Consider the following 22927-nt stretch of genomic DNA (forward strand, 5'->3'; position numbering starts at 1 on the left):
AGAGGAGTGGTGGTTGATGGAGTGGCTGTTTTGGGAGCTGGAGTGTGACAAGGATGGAAAGACCACTGTTAAAGTAGTTTAGGAGAAGGTAGGATGGTTTTTGGAGGTGAAGTCTAGCTGTTGTTGTGGTTTGTAGATGTCCTAGATGACTTCCGAACTTAGACCTTTGTGAGATCCTCAAAGGGACAAGCATGTTTCAAGAAAGAGAATTTGGGACCTAAATTTAGGTAGTACAAAAACATGTTTTCAAAAGGACCAAATATAATATATGATTAGATTCATTATGGGCTATGAAGAGGGTTTACTGTATCAGAGATAGTAGGAGAGGTGAAAAAGAAGCAGAGAGGGGGAAAATGAGAGGAAAAAACGACAAGGAAGGCAGAAGATTGGAAAAATGAAGGAAAATAAAATGAAAATTGTGAGAACAGACAAAAATTAAGAAAGGTAATGACTGGTTGACAGGGGAGCAGAATTTCTCTCAAGAAAACTGGAAAATATTATAAGAAAGTTTAAAAAATTTGTGACTGGCAAAGTTCATGAAAACAACAAAAGCTGAAAAACAGGGCAAACACAGACAAGAAGTCATCAAATAAAAATTAATCTGCTGGATTTTAGAAGTAAAATATGCAGGAAATGGCAGTAACAATCATCCAGGACAGTTTGAAACTCATAAAAATGTGAAAGAATTGCAAGTAACACTGTGAAACTTAATCTCAAAGCATTTCCAACTGCAAAATTGACATTGAACCCTGCCTTGTACAGTTTCAACCAAGAGTCCAACTTGATCCAACACCAGTACCTCATCACCTCTTACAAGCTTTCAAAGAATTCCTAACATCTAGCATTGCTTCACTCACTTTCTCACCCTGACATGTCCTCTGCAGATTTACAGGTGCTTCGTTCCCCAAAAAATTATGACTCTATCATCAGACGCCTAGCAGACAAGTGATCCACCACTGTGGTACTTGACAACAGGAGTATGTAAGAAAGGGCCTACACCAGCTTTCTGAAACTTCTACATACAGCATCTCCCACTGAGATCCCATTGCTGTGGTACAAACTGACATGTCACCTCTCCTTGAAACCTAAAATCCTTGACAAAGACTGACAGATCAATTGTAGAATTTCCTACACCATCCCAAATCACACACATCCACCTTTTACCTTCTTCCTAATATCCAGCCTTGCCATCTCATAGTTGCTGGCTTCAAAGCACTCACTGATCATATATCTGCCATGGTATATTAACATGTGTAACCTACAGTACAAGCACTCCTACATTAAAGACACGATGATTTCCTGAATCATCTCAAATCTGTGCTCATCCCACGTGCAGCATGTATTCCCCATGTACAAGGATGCTACTGAGCATTACCTCGGCCAGTACTCATCTGATTCCAAACCTATGACAACCTTCCTGCTCACCTTAATGACCCTGACACTTACGAACAACTACTTTACCTTTGAGGGCAGACATACATCATATCAGGGCTACTGCCTTGGGAACATGATGGCTCCTCTGTATGTCAACCTTCTCATGAGTGGCTTGGAGTGAGCTTTCCTTTAGATGTTGGTTTACTTTAAATACACTGATGACATTTTGCCATATGGAATCTGAAGTATCTGCACTAGCAGAATAGAAATGTGGAAAACACAAGTCCAAAAACAATTTATTGGACTCACTAAAATGAAACAATAATAAAATCTCCAAAAGAACAACAGATTCAATCCCAACTGCAGATTGTCACAAATATAAAATAACAAATAACAATAGAAAAGACCCAACTCTTCACAGGGAGAGATCACAATAAAACAATTCTACAATATCAAGATGTTCATCAACTATATCAAGTCCATCTGTAAGAGATCAGCCAGCTAGAAGAGGTGTCTGGCCATGGCTGCCAGGTGGAGCTCTGTACACTTCCAAGTAGTGTGTCAAACTGCCCTTTGTTGGCAGTTCACCACCCTATTGGCGGAAGCCCATTTGGCGGAAGTATCTGCCGGAACTATTTGTGATCACATGCCTGGTGCATCAAAGTAGCTCTTGGGCTAGCTGCAACCTCTGGTAAACTGTTCTGCAGGATATGTGAATGGATAGTGGTCCTGGTGGCCATTGGTGGAGATCTGGTGTTGTGTTGTGTTGTGGCCGCCAGTAAATATTTTTCTTGACAACACAGACAATGAGAGTTTTCCTGGTGAGTATATGCCCTGTGATACATGCATCCCATGTTGGTTGGACATGAAGTGGGATGCCAATGCAGTAGGCACTACTATGTATGAAGTGGGTGGCCACAGCAGGCTCGTAGTGAGACTGATCTGTAAAAAATTTTGAAATTTCTATATAAATACTCTCAATTAAATTATACATGGTTCTTATTTGAATCTCATGCCACTTCTATTGATACTGACCTAATTCCCATACAGGGTCATCTGCACACTTCTGTCCATATTAAACTTACAAATAAAAAACAATATTTACATTTTTGACTGCTGTCATTCTTTTCATGTCAAGTGCCCCACCCCTCCTGCTCATGCAGCCTTGGCATTCAAGGCAAACAAATTTGTTCAGCTGCAGACTCTTTTTAGACTCTTTATAGCAGTAAATCACCATTCTCACCTCAGCCTTCACTGTATGTAACTATCCCGGATTTCCTGGGCCATCACATCCATTCCTGGTTTTGTTGATCCCTGCATCCATTTTCCTATCCTATTGCTCCTACCCCTGTGACTGTCCCCCTGAAACACTTGCCAGATGCACTCTCCTACCACCACCTATACCAGTGCTGTAGCTGACAAAATATATACTATCAAAAGAAGAGCCACTTATGGAATGACACATGTTATGTACCAGCTGTTATGTAAGCACTCTTTAGCCTTCTACATTGGTATGAATGCCACCAAGATATCAGTTAGGGTTAATGGGCATAGACAGAGGGTGTATAGTGGTAATACACAATATCTTGTTGCACAGTATGTTCTACAACATGATAGTTGTGATCTCAATGCCTTTTTCACTATACATGTCATTTGGATTCTCTTTCCTGACACCAGGTTCTCAAAACTCCATGGCTGGGAATGAGCATAACAATATGCATTTGGTTTTTGCCAGTCACCTGGCCTAAATTTATACCATCTGTGGTCTCAGAATTTCTTTTTGGTAACTACTCCTTTCTTTGCTCCCTTGCATAGTGTTTTTCAATAATCTGTGTCTTGCTCATTACTCTATCTTCCATTTTTAAGTTCTCAGGTTTTTCAGATCTCATCTAGTGCTGCCACCAACAATCAGTCTTTTCTTCTCATCCCATACAGTCTTTCCTGGTCTGGATTTCTGAGTGACTTTTCCATAACTTCTTCACTCTCTAAAGTTTGCCAGCCCTTATCCTTCATCCGTCTTCATTTCTCTTTAACTCTTCTGCCAGAAGAATGTAGCACTGGCTCAAAAATCTTGTGCATTTCATATCTTTGATGTGTGTTTTCTCCTATGATCACTTGGTGAGTAAATTTGTTACCTATCTATTTTCTTTTATATTTTAACACATTGATTGTTGTCATTCAAATATTTTCCTTCCAGCATAACAAGAAAATGAGTACATTTAAATTACCGAGTGAGGTGGCACAGTGGTTAGCATGTTGGACTTGGATTTGGGAGGAAAATAGTTCAAGCCTGCATCTGGCCATCCTGATTTAGGTTTTCTGTGATTTCCAAAATCACTTCAGGCAAGTGGCAGGATGGTTCCTTTGCCAGGGCATGGCCAACTTCCTTCCATAATCTGATGGGACCAATGACCTTGCTGTTTGGTCCCCTGCCCCAAATCAACCAGCCAACCAAGCAAGCAACAGTTAAATTTTTCTCATTACTCTTCTCATAAACTCTAATTTATATTTAGAAGCTTCCCTTACTCACTTCTTTCATCCATCCCTTTCTACAGCTTGTAAAAGTATTTCCATTCAAACTCAAGTTCACATGACCATGCATTTTCTGGATTATCCATGTATTCTAACCGTATGTGTAGATTTTCTTATGGAGCAATTTAAAAATAGTAAACTGATGCCAAAGGAGAGAAAATAAATTAAAATAAAAAACTAAAAATCTTTGATAGGTCATAGGCAATTCCTGTCGATAGATGCTTTTAAATAATTTATCTATTTTGTTCACAGGTTCTTGCACAGGAAGGAAAGACAAGCTTTTATACAGGTCGTATAGGACAAGCTATAGTTGCTGAAGTTCAAAGACTTGGAGGTTATTTAGCACTGGATGATCTCAAAGATCACACAAGTACTGAAGTGCAGCCCATTTCTGTAGATTACAAGGATTACACTGTTTGGGAAATACCACCTAATGGTCTTGGTATCACAACATTAATGGCACTGAATATTTTAGAAGGTTACGATATTCAAGGTAATAGAATAGTAAAACAAAGTTGTGCACTATAGTGACAGTTTATTGTTACAAACTAACTTCATTTTTTCGGTCCTATTGTTAAAACTAACTATAATCGATGGTATTCCTGGAAATCTTAAAGAAGATTTTTGAAACTCCCTGGCAAATTAAAACTGTGTGCTGGACTGTAACTGTAACCTGGACTCTTTATCTTTTGAAGGCAAATGCTCTAGGACAGTTTCTCAGTGGAAACGGCTGCAGATAGGCTTCAAATACAGTGTGGGCTTGTAAATAACATATTGATATTCTGAAATTGTATGGTTATAATTTCTTATGAGAATTACATGGTGAGGGTAAGGGCGGGGGGGGGGGGGGGAGGAGGAGGGAAGAATAGATAGCTAGATAGCTCTAGTGGCCCCAAAGCCATCTTGTTGGAGGAAATGAACAGTAGGTGGTTCGATCCATTGGAGACTGAGACCTTATTTCTGCAGATTCCTTCTAAAACAAAGCAGCAAACTTGAGAGCAATGATTTCATAGCAAAAGTTCTCAAAACTTCACAAACTTTGCCATACAATGGTTAAAACTATGTGACAATGTAGAAAAATAGAGCAAACATATGACAGAAATATTCAAAGTAAAAGCAGATTATAAAATATAGATAAAGGCGTAAAAGAATGACCTGAGGCTGAAAATGGCTTATCAGTCAGTTTTGGGAGAATTGGGGGGGAGGGGAGGGGGGAGGCAAAGAAAAGGCACCAGCTGTTAGGCTGGTGTTGTTTGACAAAAGCCAGATGTCCATAATGTACAGGCTATTGCTCATAATAAGCAGCCCAGTGGAGGAGAAGTTCTCTCCAGAGCAATGGTACTATCAAACTAACAGTGTCACATAATTCACTCAGGGGAATGGAATATGTAAAAATCACACCTTACTGTGCCAAAAGACAAAAGAATATAGAACTGGCCATGTTATGAGAGCAAAATGGGAGCATAGTATGGTCAAGCTAAAACACTAGATGTTTGCTTACGATACAGCCCATAAGGTATCGAATCATGGGGATGTCAGTGAACAAGAAACAATACATGTATGCAACACTTAAGCAAAATTTCTAGCTAAACATGGGACTGATGTATTGAGAATACATGACACAATCACCAGTATGGCTCAACAATAGACTGAAACAGAAAATACTGGCATATACTCCCACCCAAGATTTAAGCTGAAATCTGTTCTTAATCCCAAGATCATAAATTGTGCAGAGGGAAAGAACATTGTAACAGGAACTCATCAGCTGCTGTGTAACAGTTTCACTCTGCATTAGGTTTTTGGCTGAATGAAGTTTTGTTGGATCCACTACATATTGCTACCTTTATTCTTGGTGAAGCAGTCAAAATGAACCCAAATCTTCTGATGAGGGAGCTGTAATTTGACATTGACAACTGCTGTAAAACAAAAGTATACAGAATGGTCTATCCCACAGGCACATAAATTTATCAGTTCTGCCTAGTTTTATGGTGGTTTGTTGTAACATAACATAATTTCCTACTTAATATAGTGACATCCTAACATTCTTTCATCATGGCTGCAATGTTCTGCTTAACTGTCTTCCAAAGAAACTTTCATTTTTTAACCAGGTGTTTCATCTTGTAGCAGCTTACCAATTTTGAAAGAGAAATGCATTTTGCAATGAAAAATGCCCTCATAGAGACTCAAACCTGTGGTTTCATGTGCCCTGGTGTTTTTTGATGAAATTGCATTTGACAGTAGATGATCCTAGTCTCTAGACTCCCAGATGGTAGTAATAAATGAATGGTAACTGCTTTCACAACTGTCTCAGTGGTCATGTGTTCAATCAGTATCATAACAAAGTAATAAAAGAAATGATCAGTGGTAGACAAAAATATCTGTTATTTTTGGCTGTAATGGGGAATCACCCAGCTATATCAAGTGCTGTGATTTAAAAAGATCCTGCTGCCACAGGTAGGGTTTGAAGAGGTATATTTGGTCTTTGTCCTTGCACTCTCTTAATGCAAGAGAGACAGTTTTGAACATAATCCTCTATATCCTCATTTTGTTATGTTTTTTGCATCATGATATATGTGCATGCTATCATGACATTGTTGCAGTATGTGCTTGCAATAGTCTTCAGAACTACTGTCTGTTCTCCAAGATTCGTTTTTGAAACATCATCTCTTGTAATAAAATAGGGAGATGTAGCCAATTTCTTACCCCTGGCATCAGAGTCTTGTGCCTTTCTTAATTCCTCCATATGAACATCATTTACTGTAGGATCTTAATTGTCCTATTCAAGGCACCTGCATTCTGATTTAATTTGCTCGGCCTGTCTTTGACTATGAACTCGTATTCTTCAGTTTCAATGCCCGCCTAACAAGTCTGCTACTGGTATCTTTTAAATGTAATAGCCGTCATAACGCAGCATACACAGTAATAACCATAGGTTGTTGTACATATAACTAGTACTGACAGTAATGAGTGCCAAAAACAAGCACCAGAAGTTCCTTCTCTGTGGTACTACAGTTTTGTTCAGTTTGATACAGTTGACACAATGCATAACCAACTGATTTTTCTTCATCATTTGTATGCACCGGCCAGGGGCATGCACAGGAACTCTGGGTAAAGTCTGACCATGCACTGGAAAGATACGTACACAGTAGAATAGTTCATAATGGGAGGGAATCTCCATGGTATACAGTCACTGTAAGGAAACTTCTAAAGAAACTGAGATTACTGCATAATAGATGTAAAACAAAGTGTAGAGCTATAGACAGACAGATGCTGTGTAAAACACATTTGGGTGTTAAGAGAGCATTGCATGATGCCTTCAGTGACTACTGCAGCAGAATATTGTCAAGTTACCTTTCACTGAAACCAAAGCAATTCTAGTCATATGTAAAGCCTGTTAGTGGCACCAAAGTTAGTGTCCAGTCTCTAGTTAATGGGAAAGGAACTGAAATTGAGGGTAGTAAAGTAAAAGCTGAAATGCTTAACTCTGTTTTCAAATGTTCATTTACAAAGGGAAACCCAGGATAACTGCCCCAATTTAATCCTCATACCACTGAAAAGATGAATGAAATAAGTACAATGGAACCTCCAGAATCTTACTCATAGTGAAAAACATTCATTAAGTGAAACAGTTTACCCCATATAAATTAATGTAAAATATGATAATGGATTCCATGCAGAAAAAGCATTACAAGTTTGATCTCGTTAATGCCATTTATTGAAAGAAAATTATACATGCAGTATTATGTACTTAATTATTCATGATACACAACTAATTCTTTTTTATTAGGAAGCTATCTATAGTCATTTGTTGCTGCTGTCACTTGAACACTTGGTGGAAATGCAACACAGCATTATTGTCAAATAAATTTATAGTGAACATAGCCACTGCGTTATTGGGGTGATGATTTTCAATGTAAGATGCAACCAATTCCCATGCTTTCAGCATTTCTCTTATTGCACTAGAAGATTGCTGCTTTGCTGTTACCACCACCACTTCCTCCTCTTCCTCCTCCGAAGAACTCCTCTCCGCAGCTTCCTGCCCTGAAACACACTGCAACTCCATAAGCTCTTCAGTGGTCATTTCTTGGCTGTGATCTTTCACAAGCTCCTCAATATCATTGTTATCCACTTCTAGTCCCATGCTCTTGGCCAAAGACACAATCTCATTGACTACGGGCTCCACAGGTACTGACTTAAATGCCTCAGAGTCACATTTGACAATGCACTCTGGCCAAAGCTTCTTCCAAGCAGTAGTGAGAGTTCTCTTAGTAACCACTCCCCATGCCTTTTTGGTCATCTTAACACAGACAACAATGTTGAAGTGATATTTCTGACACTCTAAAAGAGTGAGATTGGTAGATTCTGTCAGCTCAGAGCAATGCTTGGAGAATGCTTTAGTGCAGAGCTTCTTAAAGTTAGAAATAATCTGCTGCTCCATAGACTGGAGTAATAGAGTAGTGTTTGGGAGGCAGAAATTGGATCTTAACAAATTGAAATTCTTCAAGGAGTGGTCTTGTAGACCTGGAAAATGGGCAGGAGAGTTGCCCATAACAAGCAAGACATGGAGAGGCAGATTAATCTCAAGCAAATATATTTTCTGTGAAGGAAGAAACACTTCATTGATCCAATCACAAAAAAAGATCAAGTGTCACCCAAGCCTTGTTTTTGGACCTCCACATCACATTTAACCTGCTCCTCTGGACTTTACACTTCCTGAAGGCTCATGGGGTTTCTGTATGGCAGACATGCAACAGTTTAATTTTCAAATCACAGCTTGGATTGGCACCAAATAATAGTGTGAGAAGGTCTTTCTTTGGCTTGTGACTGGGCAATGCATTCTCCTCTGCTGTTATAAAGGTATGCTTTGACACCTTTTTCCAGAATACACATGTCTTATCACAATTAAAAACCTGTGGTGGCAGATAACTCAGAATCTATGAGCATCTTGAAGTTGCTGATGAAGTTCTCAACTGCCTTTTTGTTGGAGCTGGCTGCTTCATCATGCCTCACAATGCTATGGATGCCAGTTCTTCTCTTAAACTTCTTGAACCACCCACAGCTTCCCTTAAAATCTTCTTTGGCCGCTGATGATCCTGGCTTCTTCTTAACAAGATTGACGAAACTCATTCTCTCTCACCTTCTTGCAAATGATGTTGTCATTAATAGTGTCACCTGCCAATTACTTTTCATTCTACCATATAAGGAGCAACCTGTTGACATCATTCAGAATATGAAACTGTTATTTAGATACTCTACTCACTCCCCTTGAAGCGTCCATCTCCCTAATCTTGTCCTTGTTCTTGAGGATGGTGCAAATAGTTGATGCAGACTGGTTGTACGTGCATGTTAACTCAGTAACACTCACACTACATTCACATTTTTCAAATATTATACATTTTATTTCTAAGGTCATTTTCTTTCTCTTATGGTCATCTTCTTGTGGCTTTATCTTTGGGGTCATTTCTATGAAAGTCATTAAAATTTGCACACAAAAAACACTGTGCAAACACAAGTTGAGAAATGAAATGTTGTGTGGCTAGGGCCTCCTGTTGGGTACACTGGTCACTTGTTGCAAGTCTTTTGAGCTGATGCCACTTTGGCAACTTGCGTGTTGATGGATATGAAATGATGATGAAGACAAGAAAACACCCAGTCCCTGAGTGGAGAAAATCTCCAACCCAGCCAGGAACTGAACCCGAGTCCCTTTGCACAGCATTTGGTCTCACTGACCACTCAGCTATCGAGGCAGACACAAGTTGAGAAAAATGTATGACTTTTTGGTGCACTAGGATGGTAGCAGGAAAAGCGCTAAACCCAGAATGCAGTACATACTAAAGGCACTGTTCACGTGTTGCTGCTGACAACAAAAGGTTGTGGACAATCACTATAGATGAAACTGAGGACTGAAAGAAGGTTGAATTTCTCCTGATTCTAGAAAATTTAAAATAGTTTCCTCTACAGCATATTCCAAGCAATAATGTTTGTGATATGGTTTCTGTGTTATAGGTCTACCATCACCCATAGAAATCTCAGAGTACATTACGGAGGTTCCTGAGAGTTGTTTCTTTTTTTCCAGACAAGTCACAAATTCAGGTACAATGGAATATAGCACATACTGACTGGCATGACATGGATGTTCAAATCTTTTCCTTTTGTTTTTTAAATTCTACTTTCAAAGGTATGGTAACTGAGATGGAATTTATGAAAGCCATTCTTTCACAGGGTTGTTCATCTGCATCTACACCATACTCTGTAAGCCACAAAATGGTGCACAGTGGAGGGTACTTCTGGTACCACTAACTAATCCCCCCTCTCCCATCACACTAACAAATGGTGCATGGGAAATGGGAAGAATGAGTGTCAGTAAGCCTTTGTATTAGTTCTAACTTCTCAACTTTTCTCATCATTGTCTTTTTGCAAGGTGTATGTGGGAGGAGTAATGTATTGTCTGACTCTTCCCAGAAAGCACTCTCTTGAAAGTTTGATAGTAAACCTCTCCATTATGCACAATGCATCTCTTGCAGTATCTGCCACTGGAGTTTGTTGACCATCTCTGTAACACTCTCATGCAGACTAAATGATCTTGTGACAATATGTGCTGCTCCTCATCGGATCTCCCTTACCTCTTCTATGCCTTCTACTTGCTAGAGATCCCAGACTGATGAACAATATTCAAGAAACAGATGAACAAGTGCCTTGTAAGCCACTTCCTTTGTGGGTGAGTTACATTTCCTGAAGATTCTACCTATTAATTCCAGTCTAGCATTTGATTTTGCTGCTATTTGTTTCACATGTTCATTCCACTTAAGGTCACTCTACATATTTTATGGTACATATTGTTTCCAGCAATTTGTCATCAGTAGTATGGTCGTACAGCAGTTGATTTCTTTTCCTATGTATGTGCTATATGTTACACTTTTTTATGTTCAGGGTCAACTGCCAGAGTCTGCACCACTTATCAATCCTCTGCAGGTCATTCTGCAAATTGATAGAGTCTTCTGGTATTGCTATATCCTTCTAGACAACAGTATCATCTGTGAACAGTTTTAATTTTTCTGATGCTTTCTACTAGGTCATTTATACACATTGTAAACAGAAATGGTCCTATCACACTTCTTTGGGGTACTCTGGAAAGTACCTTTACATCTGTCAATTTCGTTCCATTACAAGTGACATGCTGAGTTCTGCCTGTAAGGAAGTCTTGTATCCAGTCACAAATCTGGTCCAATACTCTATAAGCTCAATTTTTTTTCACTAAATGGCAGTGTAGGATAGTGTCAAATGCCTTCCTAAGCACTGTTGTCTACAACACTATGCACCTCATGGAGGAACAGAGCAAGCTGAGTTTCACAAGAGCTCTGTTTGTGGAACTCATGTTGATTTTTATAGAGGAGATTTTCAGTCTCCAGAAACATCATAATACTAAGCACAAAATATAATTCTACAACAAATTGATGTCAATGATATAACCCTATAATTATGTGCATCTGCCCTATTACCCTCCTTGAAAATGGGAATGAGCTACACTTTTTTTTCCTGTCACCAAGTTCTTTCCCCAGAGAGCCTAAATTACTTACAAGGGGAGGCCGCCAATTGTGAAATTCAGATTCGATTCATACTGCGCATAATGAAAGCTCATGGCCAGAGGTGTAATGTGGCAAAGCACCAAGATGCACTTCTCAGCCGTTGTCGAGAAAATCGACAGTTGAAAGAAACTGTTGCGGTGAAATACTCTCTACCATTAATAATTTTCTACAGCGTCATGGCACAGCGATAAATGCTCGGGTTCGTAAGCCGAAGGTCGCCGGATCGAATCTCGCACCAAGCGACCTTTTATTTTTTTTTAGTATTTGTTTTTTGTAATTCAAATGTGTGTGTGTATATATATATATATATATATATATATATATATATATATATATAGACACACACACACACACACACACACACACACACACACACACACAATTCCCGGCAATCAGTTGCAACAATTATGCATATAATAAGTTGTTGAAAGTCGTTTGTCGTGGAAAAACTGGCAACTTCGAACATCATTATGTATTCCGCAAACAAAGTTGTATTTCACAAATGTTATTAATTGTCTTCATAATGTTAACCACGTATAGTTAACGGAAGACGTAGAAACGATATTCCAAAACGAATACGTATAGCGTAAGTCAAATGTTCGAATTAGAATAGAGACTCCACGAACACAAATTTGCTGTGGCAGGTATGAAATATAAACTCCGTTACTCGCTCATTACACTTGAAGGACAGATGTTGAATGGGCCGAAACGAGCCACCGCATAACAGCGTAGTTGCCTGCTAACTTTGAAAGAAGGTAGATGCGGTCCCTAGCGCAACTTATAACATCGTCGAAAATCAGTGCGGACGGGAGAGCTTTGGTACACCCTGTTAAAAAAACGGAAAAATGGAGGCGGTACAATTGGAGAGCGATCCGCCTTCACCAATATGCATAAGCAATTCATTAATAATTTATATATATATATATATATATATATATATATATATATATATATATTTTTTTTTTTTTTTTTTTTTTTTTTTTTTTTTTTGAATTATAAAAAACTAATAATAAAAAAAAGTTGGATGGCGCGAGATTCGATCCGGCGACCTTCGGATCACGAACCCAAGCGCTTACCACTGCGCCACGACGCTGTAGAAAATTTTCAATCGTAGAGAGTATTTCACCGCAACGGTTTCTTTTAACTGTCGATTTTCTCGACAACGGCTGAGAAGTGCATCTTGGTGCTTTGCCACATTACACCTCTGGCCATGAGCTTTTATTATGCACAGTATGAATCGAATCTGAATTTCACAATTGGCGGCCTCCCCTTGTTAGTGACATTGTTGAGCCCTTCACTTGGCTTAGCAATAGTAGTTGCCTGGTATTCACTACTCAGGGAGTTCTGTACTGGCTCAGACAACCCCCTCACATTAGTACTCCCTAGGATAAGGACTTCCTTGAGCTTGTTAACCACCTAACTACTGTCCTTGTCTTATCAGTGTGTTCCTGAACTCTTTGGGTTCTCTGCACACTTTTGTCTACACTCCTGAGAAGTGAAGCTGTTGGAGGCATTCGGACTGAAGATAGCAGAGCTTTTGGAACTCATGCCTGGTCTGGCTGGTTTGATCACAGTCAAGTTATCTACCCCATTACTAACTTTCAAACACTGGAAAATCCAGGATGGAATTTACTAATTACTAACATTGCTGCTGCCAACCACAGCCCTCAGCCATACTAATTCTTCCTTTGCTAGTAGAAGATGAACTTTAAGTTTTATAATCGGCCACTCTTTTTCCATAACCATGAAGCAATATGTACAGCTATTACAGTGCCAAAGGCTAGACATATCTCTATCCACGTTGGTAGCTCCACAGCATCCAGCATGGAAAAAGCATGTGCTGTTTTCACACTTGGAGGGAGTAATTTTCCTGCATTGCCAGTTTTATTTTGAAATAACAACTTTATTTTTTTATTTGGAGATTATATTATTTTTCCCTGTCAGCCATTATCAAGCTACACCATAGTTACATATTTGTAATTAATATAGCATGATGCATTCCACCCATCAATGTGAAGGAAGCAACATGTGTTGGTATCCCTAATAAGGATTTCACACAGCCACAGTAGTTAAGGGCACAAACATCTCAGATCATAAATCCATATGTGAAAAAGAAAAGATGTGGCCCTTATGTGGGTTTTGTCACAGTGCTATCATACAACACATTAAATTATTAGTGTAACTATTTAAAATTAAAACACAAATTGTGTGGTCAGCACCTAAAATCAGATCTTGATAAGATTTCAAAGTGGTGCAAAGACTGGCAACTTGCTTTTAAACTAGTAATAAATAAAAATAGCAACCAAAATTTTACTGAACTGCCAAAAAGTAACACTAGTAGGAATTATGACACTTTCAAGTCATTGACCACCAAATTTGAAGATTAAACAATGGAAAATACAGGATGGAATGTGACAATGTTATGAAAAGGATAGTTGCTACTCACCAATAGCAGACATACTGAGTCACAGAAAAGCATAACAAAAAGATTATCAGAAAGTTAGCTTTTAGCCAACAAGACCTTTGTCAGTTTGATGATTACTTCCTCTCAGTGACAGAAGACATTAATCCCTCCATAAACAATCAAATTCAGTTGCATTATATTTACTGTTACATACACTGCCTGTGTCTTAAAGAAAGCTTTCGACAATGTTGACGGGATTACTCTTTTTCAAATTCTGAAGGTGGCAGGGGTAAAATACAGGGAGCGAAAGGCTATTTACAATTTGTACAGAAACCAGATGACAGTTATAAGAATCGAGGGACATGAGAGGGAAGCAGTGGTTGGGAAGGGAATGAGACAGGGTTGTAGCCTCTCCCTGATGTTATTCAATCTGGATATTGAGCAAGCAGTAAAGGAAACAAAAGAAAAATTTGGAGTAGGAATTAAAATCCATGGAGAACAAATTAAAACTTTGAGGTTCGTCGATGACATTGTAATTGTGTCAGAGACAGCAAAGTGCCTGGAAGAGCAGCTGAACGGAATAGACATGGTCTTGAAAGGAGGATATAAGATGAACATCAACAAAATCAAAACGAGAATAATGGAACGTAGTCGAATTAAATTGGGTGATGCTGTGGGAATTAGATTAGGAAATGAGACGCTTAAAGTAGTAAATGAGTTTTGCTATTTGGGAAGCAAAATAACTGATGATAGTTGAAGTAGAGAGGATATAAAATGTAGATTGGCAATGGCAAGGAAAGCGTTTCTGAAGATGAGAAATTTGTTAACATCGAGTATAGATTTAAGTGTCAGGAAGTCGTTTCTGAAAGTATTTGTATGGAGTGTAGCCATGTATGGAAGTGAAATGTGGATGACAAATAGTTTGGACAAGAAGAGAATAGAAGCTTTCGAAATGTGGTGCTTCAGAAGAATGCTGAAGATTGGATGGGTAGATGAGGAGGTATTGAATATAATTAGAGAGAAGAGAAATTTGTGGCAGCACAACTTGACTATAAGAAGGGATTGGTTGGTAGGGCATATTCTGAGGCATCAAGGGCTCACCAATTTGGTATTGGAGGGCAGCGTGGAGGGTAAAAATCATAGAGGGAGACCAAGAGATGAATACACTAAACAGATTCAGAAGGATGTAGTTTGCAGTAGGTGCTGGGAGATGAAGAAGCTTGCACAGGATAGAATAGCATGGAGAGCTGCATCAAACCAGTCTCTGGACTGAAGACCACAACAACAACGGCAACACTGCCTGCACCACTAACAGACATTTGTTTAAAAAATACAGTCCCTAAGGGGCTTGCTAAATTTGTCAGCTCGAAAAATAGTAGAAATTCTGTTCCGTTGTTAAGTCAAGTGTCGGCATGCCAGTCAAAAACATTAGAGCAGAGAGGGCTGTGAAGAAGACATCAGTCAGTTGCACACTGAAAGACCACTCTCCAGGCATGATGGCTGTGCTGACTGGCCATGGCCCTGTTTGACAGAAGCATCAAGACCAGTGACCTGGATAGAAGCATCCACAATATTACTTCACTTGTATTGGGATCATTATATTGAAAGACTTTGATTATATTGCATGTCACCCTTTGCTTATGACACATCCTTGTAAATTCGCAAAGTTAAGTATTGTCATTTATTTTATTGTAATAAAAACTCATTAATATGATTTGACTAAATTGTTGTCTAGTAATCTGAGAAAGCAAATTTCCTAGGAGCCCCATATTTGAAGAATAGGCAGGATACAACAAATTCTACTAGGTATGATGGTGTTTCTACCAGAATATTAAAATCTTTAGCTTACTTGATTGGATTACCCTTAATCTATCTTTGTGATCAATCAATGACGCAGGCTGTATTATGAACTTTTCTATAAAACTGGAGATAAGCAAATCACCTCTAATTACAGATTATTTCAATCCTTCCATTTTTCTCAAAAGTGTTTGAGAAAGTGGCCTATGATACAATACTGACTCATTCAAATGAGCAAAAATGGTTAACTGCCTCTCAGTTTGGTTTTTCTAAAGGCATCGCCACACAGAATGTGATACAATACCTTACAAATAGTGTCTTCACAAACCTAAACAAGAAAAATTATCATGCTGGTGTATTCTGTAGTGCCATCATTAATTTTGGTCATTACTGTAAGAAAAGCAACTCCATTGCAACAGTATGTTGGGCAAGCAGGCAGGTGTAGAGATGCTGGTATATGATTTCATAAATGAACCTGTTTACCTACCACCAGGTGAGCTGGGCTGAGCCATGCACTCTCAGCAACATCATAGAAACTACAAATCAGCTTGAGGGGTGTTTCCACACGATTATTCCGTGAAGGCTATATGCCTGGAAGCAACATATCAGCACAACAAATGTGCCATTAACCACTATAAATACCGTCTGGTTCTAGTACAGTTATACACAGTCCAGCAGCATCTTTCACAATGACAGGGCCATGCAAGTCTCCACTGCATTATGGGCCAACGAACAGCTGACCTCAGTCTGTGCAGCCATTTCCTCCAGACTAATTCATGGGGTTGATTCCACAACTGTGGACTTGAAGCAGTACAGTGGACAAGCCATTTCCATACTCTAGAGCAGTATCTGAACTCCTGCCCTGGAGGGCAGTGGTTCATGGCCAGGATGGTACCACCAATAACCATCTGCACCAGATCAAGCTTCTCTTCCAGTAGCAGTGGGACTTTGCTAGAATCGTGGTGGATGTTTGTGTCACTGGCAGTCCTTGCTCATAGCCATGCATTGCAAGTGGGCCATGCATGGCTGAGTGAGCAAATAATGCCATCAGTATGGGATATGGACATCACCCACCCCAAACACAAGAAGTGGCAGACCATGTCCATGGCATCATAACAATTCAGTCATCATAAAAAATGAATAAAGAATGTTTACATTGCAGTCAAGTTTCTCTGGCCACCAGTGATCACCACTACTGCCTCGACATCCCACCACTCTACCTCCTATGAATTGCTCATGTGGGGATCATGACGATAAGATTGGAATGATTACTGAATGCACAAAGGCATTCAGACAGTCATTCTCCCCATGCTCCATACATGAACGAAACAGGAAGAAACCCTAATAACTGGCACAATGGGTTATATCCTCTGCTATACACCTCACAGTGATTTGCAGAGGATAGATGTAGATGTAAATGTAGATATGTAATCATAGTAAAAGGACAGAAATAATTTTCAGGCTGACTCAGCCCTCTTCTGTAGTGTTCAGAGTTAAGTTACGAATTCTGGTGCAAAGGTATTCAGCAGCTCATATCAACCAATAAAATGAGAATCATAACCACATCAAAAGGAAATTATAAATGTACCTCATTAGCCACTCTTTTTTAAATCTGAATTCAAGGAATGAAAAGTTATGTTAACTACAAGGAAAGTAGCTGCACAATGTAAAGTATCGCTACAATGTAGCATAAGGTGTAGGTAACTACTTTCTTTGAGAAGTACCAAAGTTATCAACTAAATATTAAATTACCAACAGGAGGAGAACAATAGCTATTTATATAAATGGCGAGATAGTAGCTTTTTCCAAAGCACCATGAAGTGCAAGGCAGAGGATACTTTCCCATGTATCAGTTAATAGGAAGTCTTTCCATTCCATTCATTTGCTGTGTTGGCTCAAATAGTACTTGATTACAAAATTAGTGAAAAGTTCTTAAAGCTGTCACTTTCTCTAAATATTTATAGATTTAGGTAGATTAGATAGATTTTATAGATTTGAAATGCTACGAATAACAAGATATTATATGACAGCATTAACCTGTTGATGATTGAAGTATTTCATTTGTACCAAGGTTATGTAACTATAATTATGTTGCATTTGTAAAAAATATTTTAAAGAACATAATCAACAATGACATATGATAGGCATGCCCTATGCTAGGTAAATTAACACTCAGTTGGTACAAAGAGGAAAGGGCAGAGGAAGCAAATTAAAATAAGGAGGGAGATGTGATACTGTGAATAGAATTTGACAGTGCACTGAAAAACTTAAGACGAAGGAAAGTAGACAATATTTCCTCAGAATTAATAAGAACTTTGGGATAATGGACAACCAACCATGTAAAAACTATGCCAATGCATTGTTATCCAGATGCTTTCTCAGTTTTTGTTGTTTTAAGTGGGATAAACTGATGCTACAGCATTCATCTTTGACACACTAGTGTAGAAGGTGTCACAAAATGAACTAAGTGCAAAATCCATACATTTTACACTTTTATAACATGTATATGCTGACTTTAAGTATTTCCCTTGTCTTTGAAAATGTAGATCCTAACATTTTACATAAAATTGAAACTGCTCTTCATGTTGATGGGCTCAAAACTCAAGTGTGTGACATGATAGATTGAATATTTTTTGAAACATTGAGCCCTGTAAAAACTTGTCTTGTGTTACAGCATTAGCTGTAATCTACATTTGTGCATTGTACAATTTTAGCACTAGTATCCTCATTTAGACAATTGTTCCCCTCAATTTCAGTGCCTGTCTACATAAAGAAAGGTACATTTTCGAAAATTTTTTGGAGGTTACACTGTCATACATTACATATTTTATTGAAAACTGTTAGTTGCAAGCCACAGTTGTGCATTATAACAATATTATGAAAAGCAAAGTTGCTACTCAGCATATAGCAGAACCGTGAGTCACAGATAGGCACAACAAAAAGACTGTCACAAATAAACTTCATCAAAAATGGACAACACACACAAACCCAACTCACATACACATGACTGCAGTCATGGGTGTGTGAGCTGTGTGTATGTGTGTGTGTGTGTGTGTGTGTGTGTGTGTGTGTGTTTTTTGTCTATTTTTGATGAAGGCCCCATGGCCTTAAGCTTTATTTGCAACAGTCTTTTTGTTGTGCCTATCTGCGATTCAGCATCTCCACTATACGGAGAGTAGCAACTTTCCTTTTCATAATATTGTTACATTCCATCCTGGATTTTCCATTGTTTGAGTTGTGCATTATAAATATTTTGGCAGCAATATCTGCTACGGAAAATCATTTTCCCTTAATCAAAGTGTAACTATTTACACAATTTGTATAACAATTGCACCTTTTTTCACTTTGTTCGAAGGAAGTGTTTGGAAGCACATGGTCACAACTCTTACAAAGTCGACTGCTGCAGTGTAATATTGTGTTCTGCACCTTCTATAAATATCATTTAATGTTATGTTCCCTTTCAGTGGCAGTGTTCATTGTCTCCATTTGTTGCAAATTTCCACTATTTTTTGAATTTGTTGTCTAAGTTTGTTAGTGATCATAATCTCCACAAAATAAAAAGTTTGAGACTCAAAGTTCCAAGTAGCTTTTAACAATTTGCGATCATTAAACCTGTTGAAATGATTTGACAATAAATGTATAACTTATAACAAGCAACTTTAATTTTAATTTTTTTTTTTTGTTTTTTTTGTTTTTTTGTTTTTTTTGTTTTTTTGTTTCAGCACTGGGACAAGGCTCAGCTGATTACTTTCACCTTCTTATAGAAAGCTTAAAGCTCAGTTTTGCTGATAGCTTATACTATGTGGCTGACCCTGACATTGTGTCAGTACCAACTTCAGGCCTTCTACAGAAATCATATGCTGCAGAGAGAAGGAAGCTTATTTCCATGGATACGTAAGTTTTTATATGTACAAGTACATCGAAAATCACTTGGTAGACTACTTAGATTTCAGCTATAACTTTGTTTCTATAATTTCTACTACCACAAACTTGATAATATAATAATGATAGAAGTGGTTTGGATGAGAACCTAATTTTTTACTGTTTAGAATCGAAGAAATGAAAGTAAAATAAGCTAAAACTTTCCCCTGAAGCATTTCAGTATCACAGAAGACAAACAATATGTGATGAACATTATGGCTAAGACAATGAAAGGTGTTAATCGACAAATACAACATGATAAACATTTTAAATAAATACACTGTTTTACCCTGTTTATCAGCACATGTAAAACCACTTAGTCTGTATTTAGCATTCCTGGTAGAGCATTGTTTGAAATGATCAAGTGTATGAAGCCTACAATTTGATTGTAATTTTACAGTCATTACATAGCTAAGTAATACCAAGAACAATTAATTTAAGCCTGTTAAGAACAAGGTTAGTCATACCTTATGGAGATCTGCCTGAGCCTGTCTGTTCCATTTTTAGAACCTTCATCCAACCTCAGCTTGGTTGTGGATGCATGACTGATCCCCTACTTTACCATACATGAAAAATAAGGTTTAGTGTGCAATCCTATGTCCAGCCTCTGTGATGAAGCTATTAAATCACTTTAACTTGGTACCAAGCTAGACCCCAATGAAATTTACATGCTATTCCATTTATTTTATTCATGTGTACAAACAGTATAATATTTAGGAAATGACCGTTAACATTTATGCATAATGATAAAGGGTTAGTTTTGCTTGTATAAAATTCCATAATATGAGTCTTTGTGAGATTAACACTTACACTGTTTACTGTGAACCAATAATAGGCCTGCTAAGCTCTCATCATGACTGTGTCTGTTAAGAATGAGTTTATGCAATTGATCAGAATGTCATTCCCAAATGAGATTTTCACTCTGCAGTGAAGTGTGTGCTGATATGAAACTTCCTGGTAGTTTAAAACTGTGTGCTGGACCGAGACTTGAACTTGGGACCCGAGTTTGAGTCTTGGTCTGGCACACAGTTTTAATCTGCCAGGAAGTTTCAGAATGCCATTGATCAGAATGCATCAGCAAACATTACAGTTGTTTAGTTGTTTTTAAAGTCACTGGAAAACCATTTATGCAGATTAAGTACCTCAGTGCACTCAGTACCAAACCTGTAGGATCCCACATGTTGTGTATCCCCATTCTGAGATTAGTTATATTCCTGCAGAATTTAAAATTTTGACAATGTATGGGTTGTTCCATGGAATTTTGGGCAAGTTGCTGGATATCAGTAACTTGCTACCATGAGGCAGCAAATTATTGGCATCTGGCCGTCTGACCAAAATTTCATGGAAGAATAGTCGTATTCCCATCACACAGTACATCACCATAACCTTCTTCTTTCTGTTAGAGGTGTAGGATGCCAACAATGAAAGAGGAATGCCACTAATACCATAACATTTACTTTCCCCAAGTGGAATTTTTTTTATGTACACAATCAAAGACTTTGGCAAGGTAACAATGTAACAAGAGGATAATTTTACTTGCTTCACTCTGCAAGGAGTTCATTTATGATGTTTTGTAGTGCTTTCTAAGTGGAGAAACTTCTATTTAGGCCAAACTGAGAGCCAGTTAACAATTCTCAGAAAAATGAGTCAGCATTCCATCATAGGCTACTTTCCTACAAATTTTTGAAAGACTGGAAGAAGTGAAATGGGTCCTTAATAGAAATAAATTTTGTATCGCCATTTTTATAGATAGATGTTAATACAATAACCCAAGTCGGTCAGAGAACATGTCCTTAGCCATTTACAGACTACAAAGATGATTTTAGGATAGCCTATCATGTTAGTGCTAGATATTAACCACAGCTACATTCAAGACTTGTTGGCTGTCCCTCGTGTGTTGTATTATCATGGCTCTTCGCTCATACTACCTGATGAACATTTTCAAAACACTTACCATTTCTCAGCATTATGTTTGTTCTGTACTTTGGGTAGGCACCGAGAAAGTTAGCAGTATTTATTTATGATTTTTGCTCCATTTACTGCAGTCTGTAAGAGCACTACAATCTAACAGCAAAGCATGAAGTTACAAAATTGACAGTGATCACAGCGTGTACATTGAAACATTATTAGTGGTATTTGCAGCAAACCCTCAAGTGGGGAAATCCCATCAAAAGTGTCGACATTGAAATGCCAATGTAATCATGCACTGAACAACGGATCAGTATATGCTAGATTTACAGCAAACTACAAAATTTGATATGGGTTCACTCAACCTGCTGGCACAAAACTGATTACAAAGGTGGTTACTGTAGATTTAAATGTAATCTGTTGGGTTTAGAGTAAACAAGAACATATGGGAATGGAATGACAGTAGTACTACAACCATATGGATTCTGTGTTACATCACAGCTAACATACATCCCAAAACATCTACAGCAGTTGGCACTCAGATGCCACAGGCATCAACTGTGCACTCACTGGGGGTACAGCACACTTTCAATGGTTCCATACCAGCCAATGTTTTAATGATTTTCCACAGGTATCATTGTAGTAAGAACAGTTCTGCTTGCTAATGAATCCTTTTCCTAGCTTCAGTACACAAATGCATACATTGTGCCAACATAGTGATGGGGCTGCAGTTCACTTCAGGTAGCCTTGGGTGTGAGGTTGTGTCAAGTGAGGCAGGAAAAGAAATGGGAGGTGGAAGTGAAGGCCGCAGAAAGGTGAGTGACAGCTTGGACCTGTACGAGATAATAGCTCTTGAAGGAGAGCAAGCAGTGCAAGGGAATAGGTAGGCAACACACAGGCACCAGAACCAGTGAGTTCATACAGCACATGATGACGATGATGATGTGGGTTTGTGGAGTGAGGTGGTGACAGAATAGAGGAAGGGAAGACTGTTGGGGTGAGGTTGTGAGTGCAGGGAATTAGTGGAGTTTGAAGTCAGGAGATTACAGGAAAGAAGGATAAGTTGCAAGCATACCTCCCATCTATGTAGTTCAGAAAAGCCAGGCATGAGGGAAGGATCCAGATGGTACAAGTTGTGAAACAGCTATTGAAATTGAGCGTATTGAGCTCAGCAGCACATCAGCTCTGCTCTACACCACAGTTCAGCATGTCCTTTCATTGTGGTGGATAAATGGTTAGTGGTCATGCTCATGTAAAATGCTGTGGAAAAGTTGCAGGAGATTTGATAGATAACACGACTGCTTTCATAGACAGACTTGCATCTAATGGGATGGGATAAGCCTGTTAAGGGCCTGGAGTAGAATGAGATCTCTTTAGGAAAGGTGGATGGATTTCAGGCAGGGTG

General features: G+C 38.5%; 1 protein-coding gene across 1 annotated transcript in view; it reads left to right on the forward strand.

Moving 5' to 3' along the window:
- The window catches only part of LOC124605388 (glutathione hydrolase-like YwrD proenzyme), a 148214-nt gene that overhangs the window by 75972 nt on the left and 49315 nt on the right, over positions 1-22927 (forward strand). Inside the window, exons 6-7 of the mRNA XM_047137028.1 lie at positions 4159-4399; positions 19416-19587. Of these exons, the coding sequence (XP_046992984.1) occupies positions 4159-4399; positions 19416-19587 (413 nt within the window). The remainder of the gene's footprint in view (positions 1-4158; positions 4400-19415; positions 19588-22927) is intronic.

Source organism: Schistocerca americana, chromosome 3 (assembly GCF_021461395.2).
Source record: "Schistocerca americana isolate TAMUIC-IGC-003095 chromosome 3, iqSchAmer2.1, whole genome shotgun sequence".
Lineage (NCBI taxonomy): Eukaryota > Metazoa > Arthropoda > Insecta > Orthoptera > Acrididae > Schistocerca > Schistocerca americana.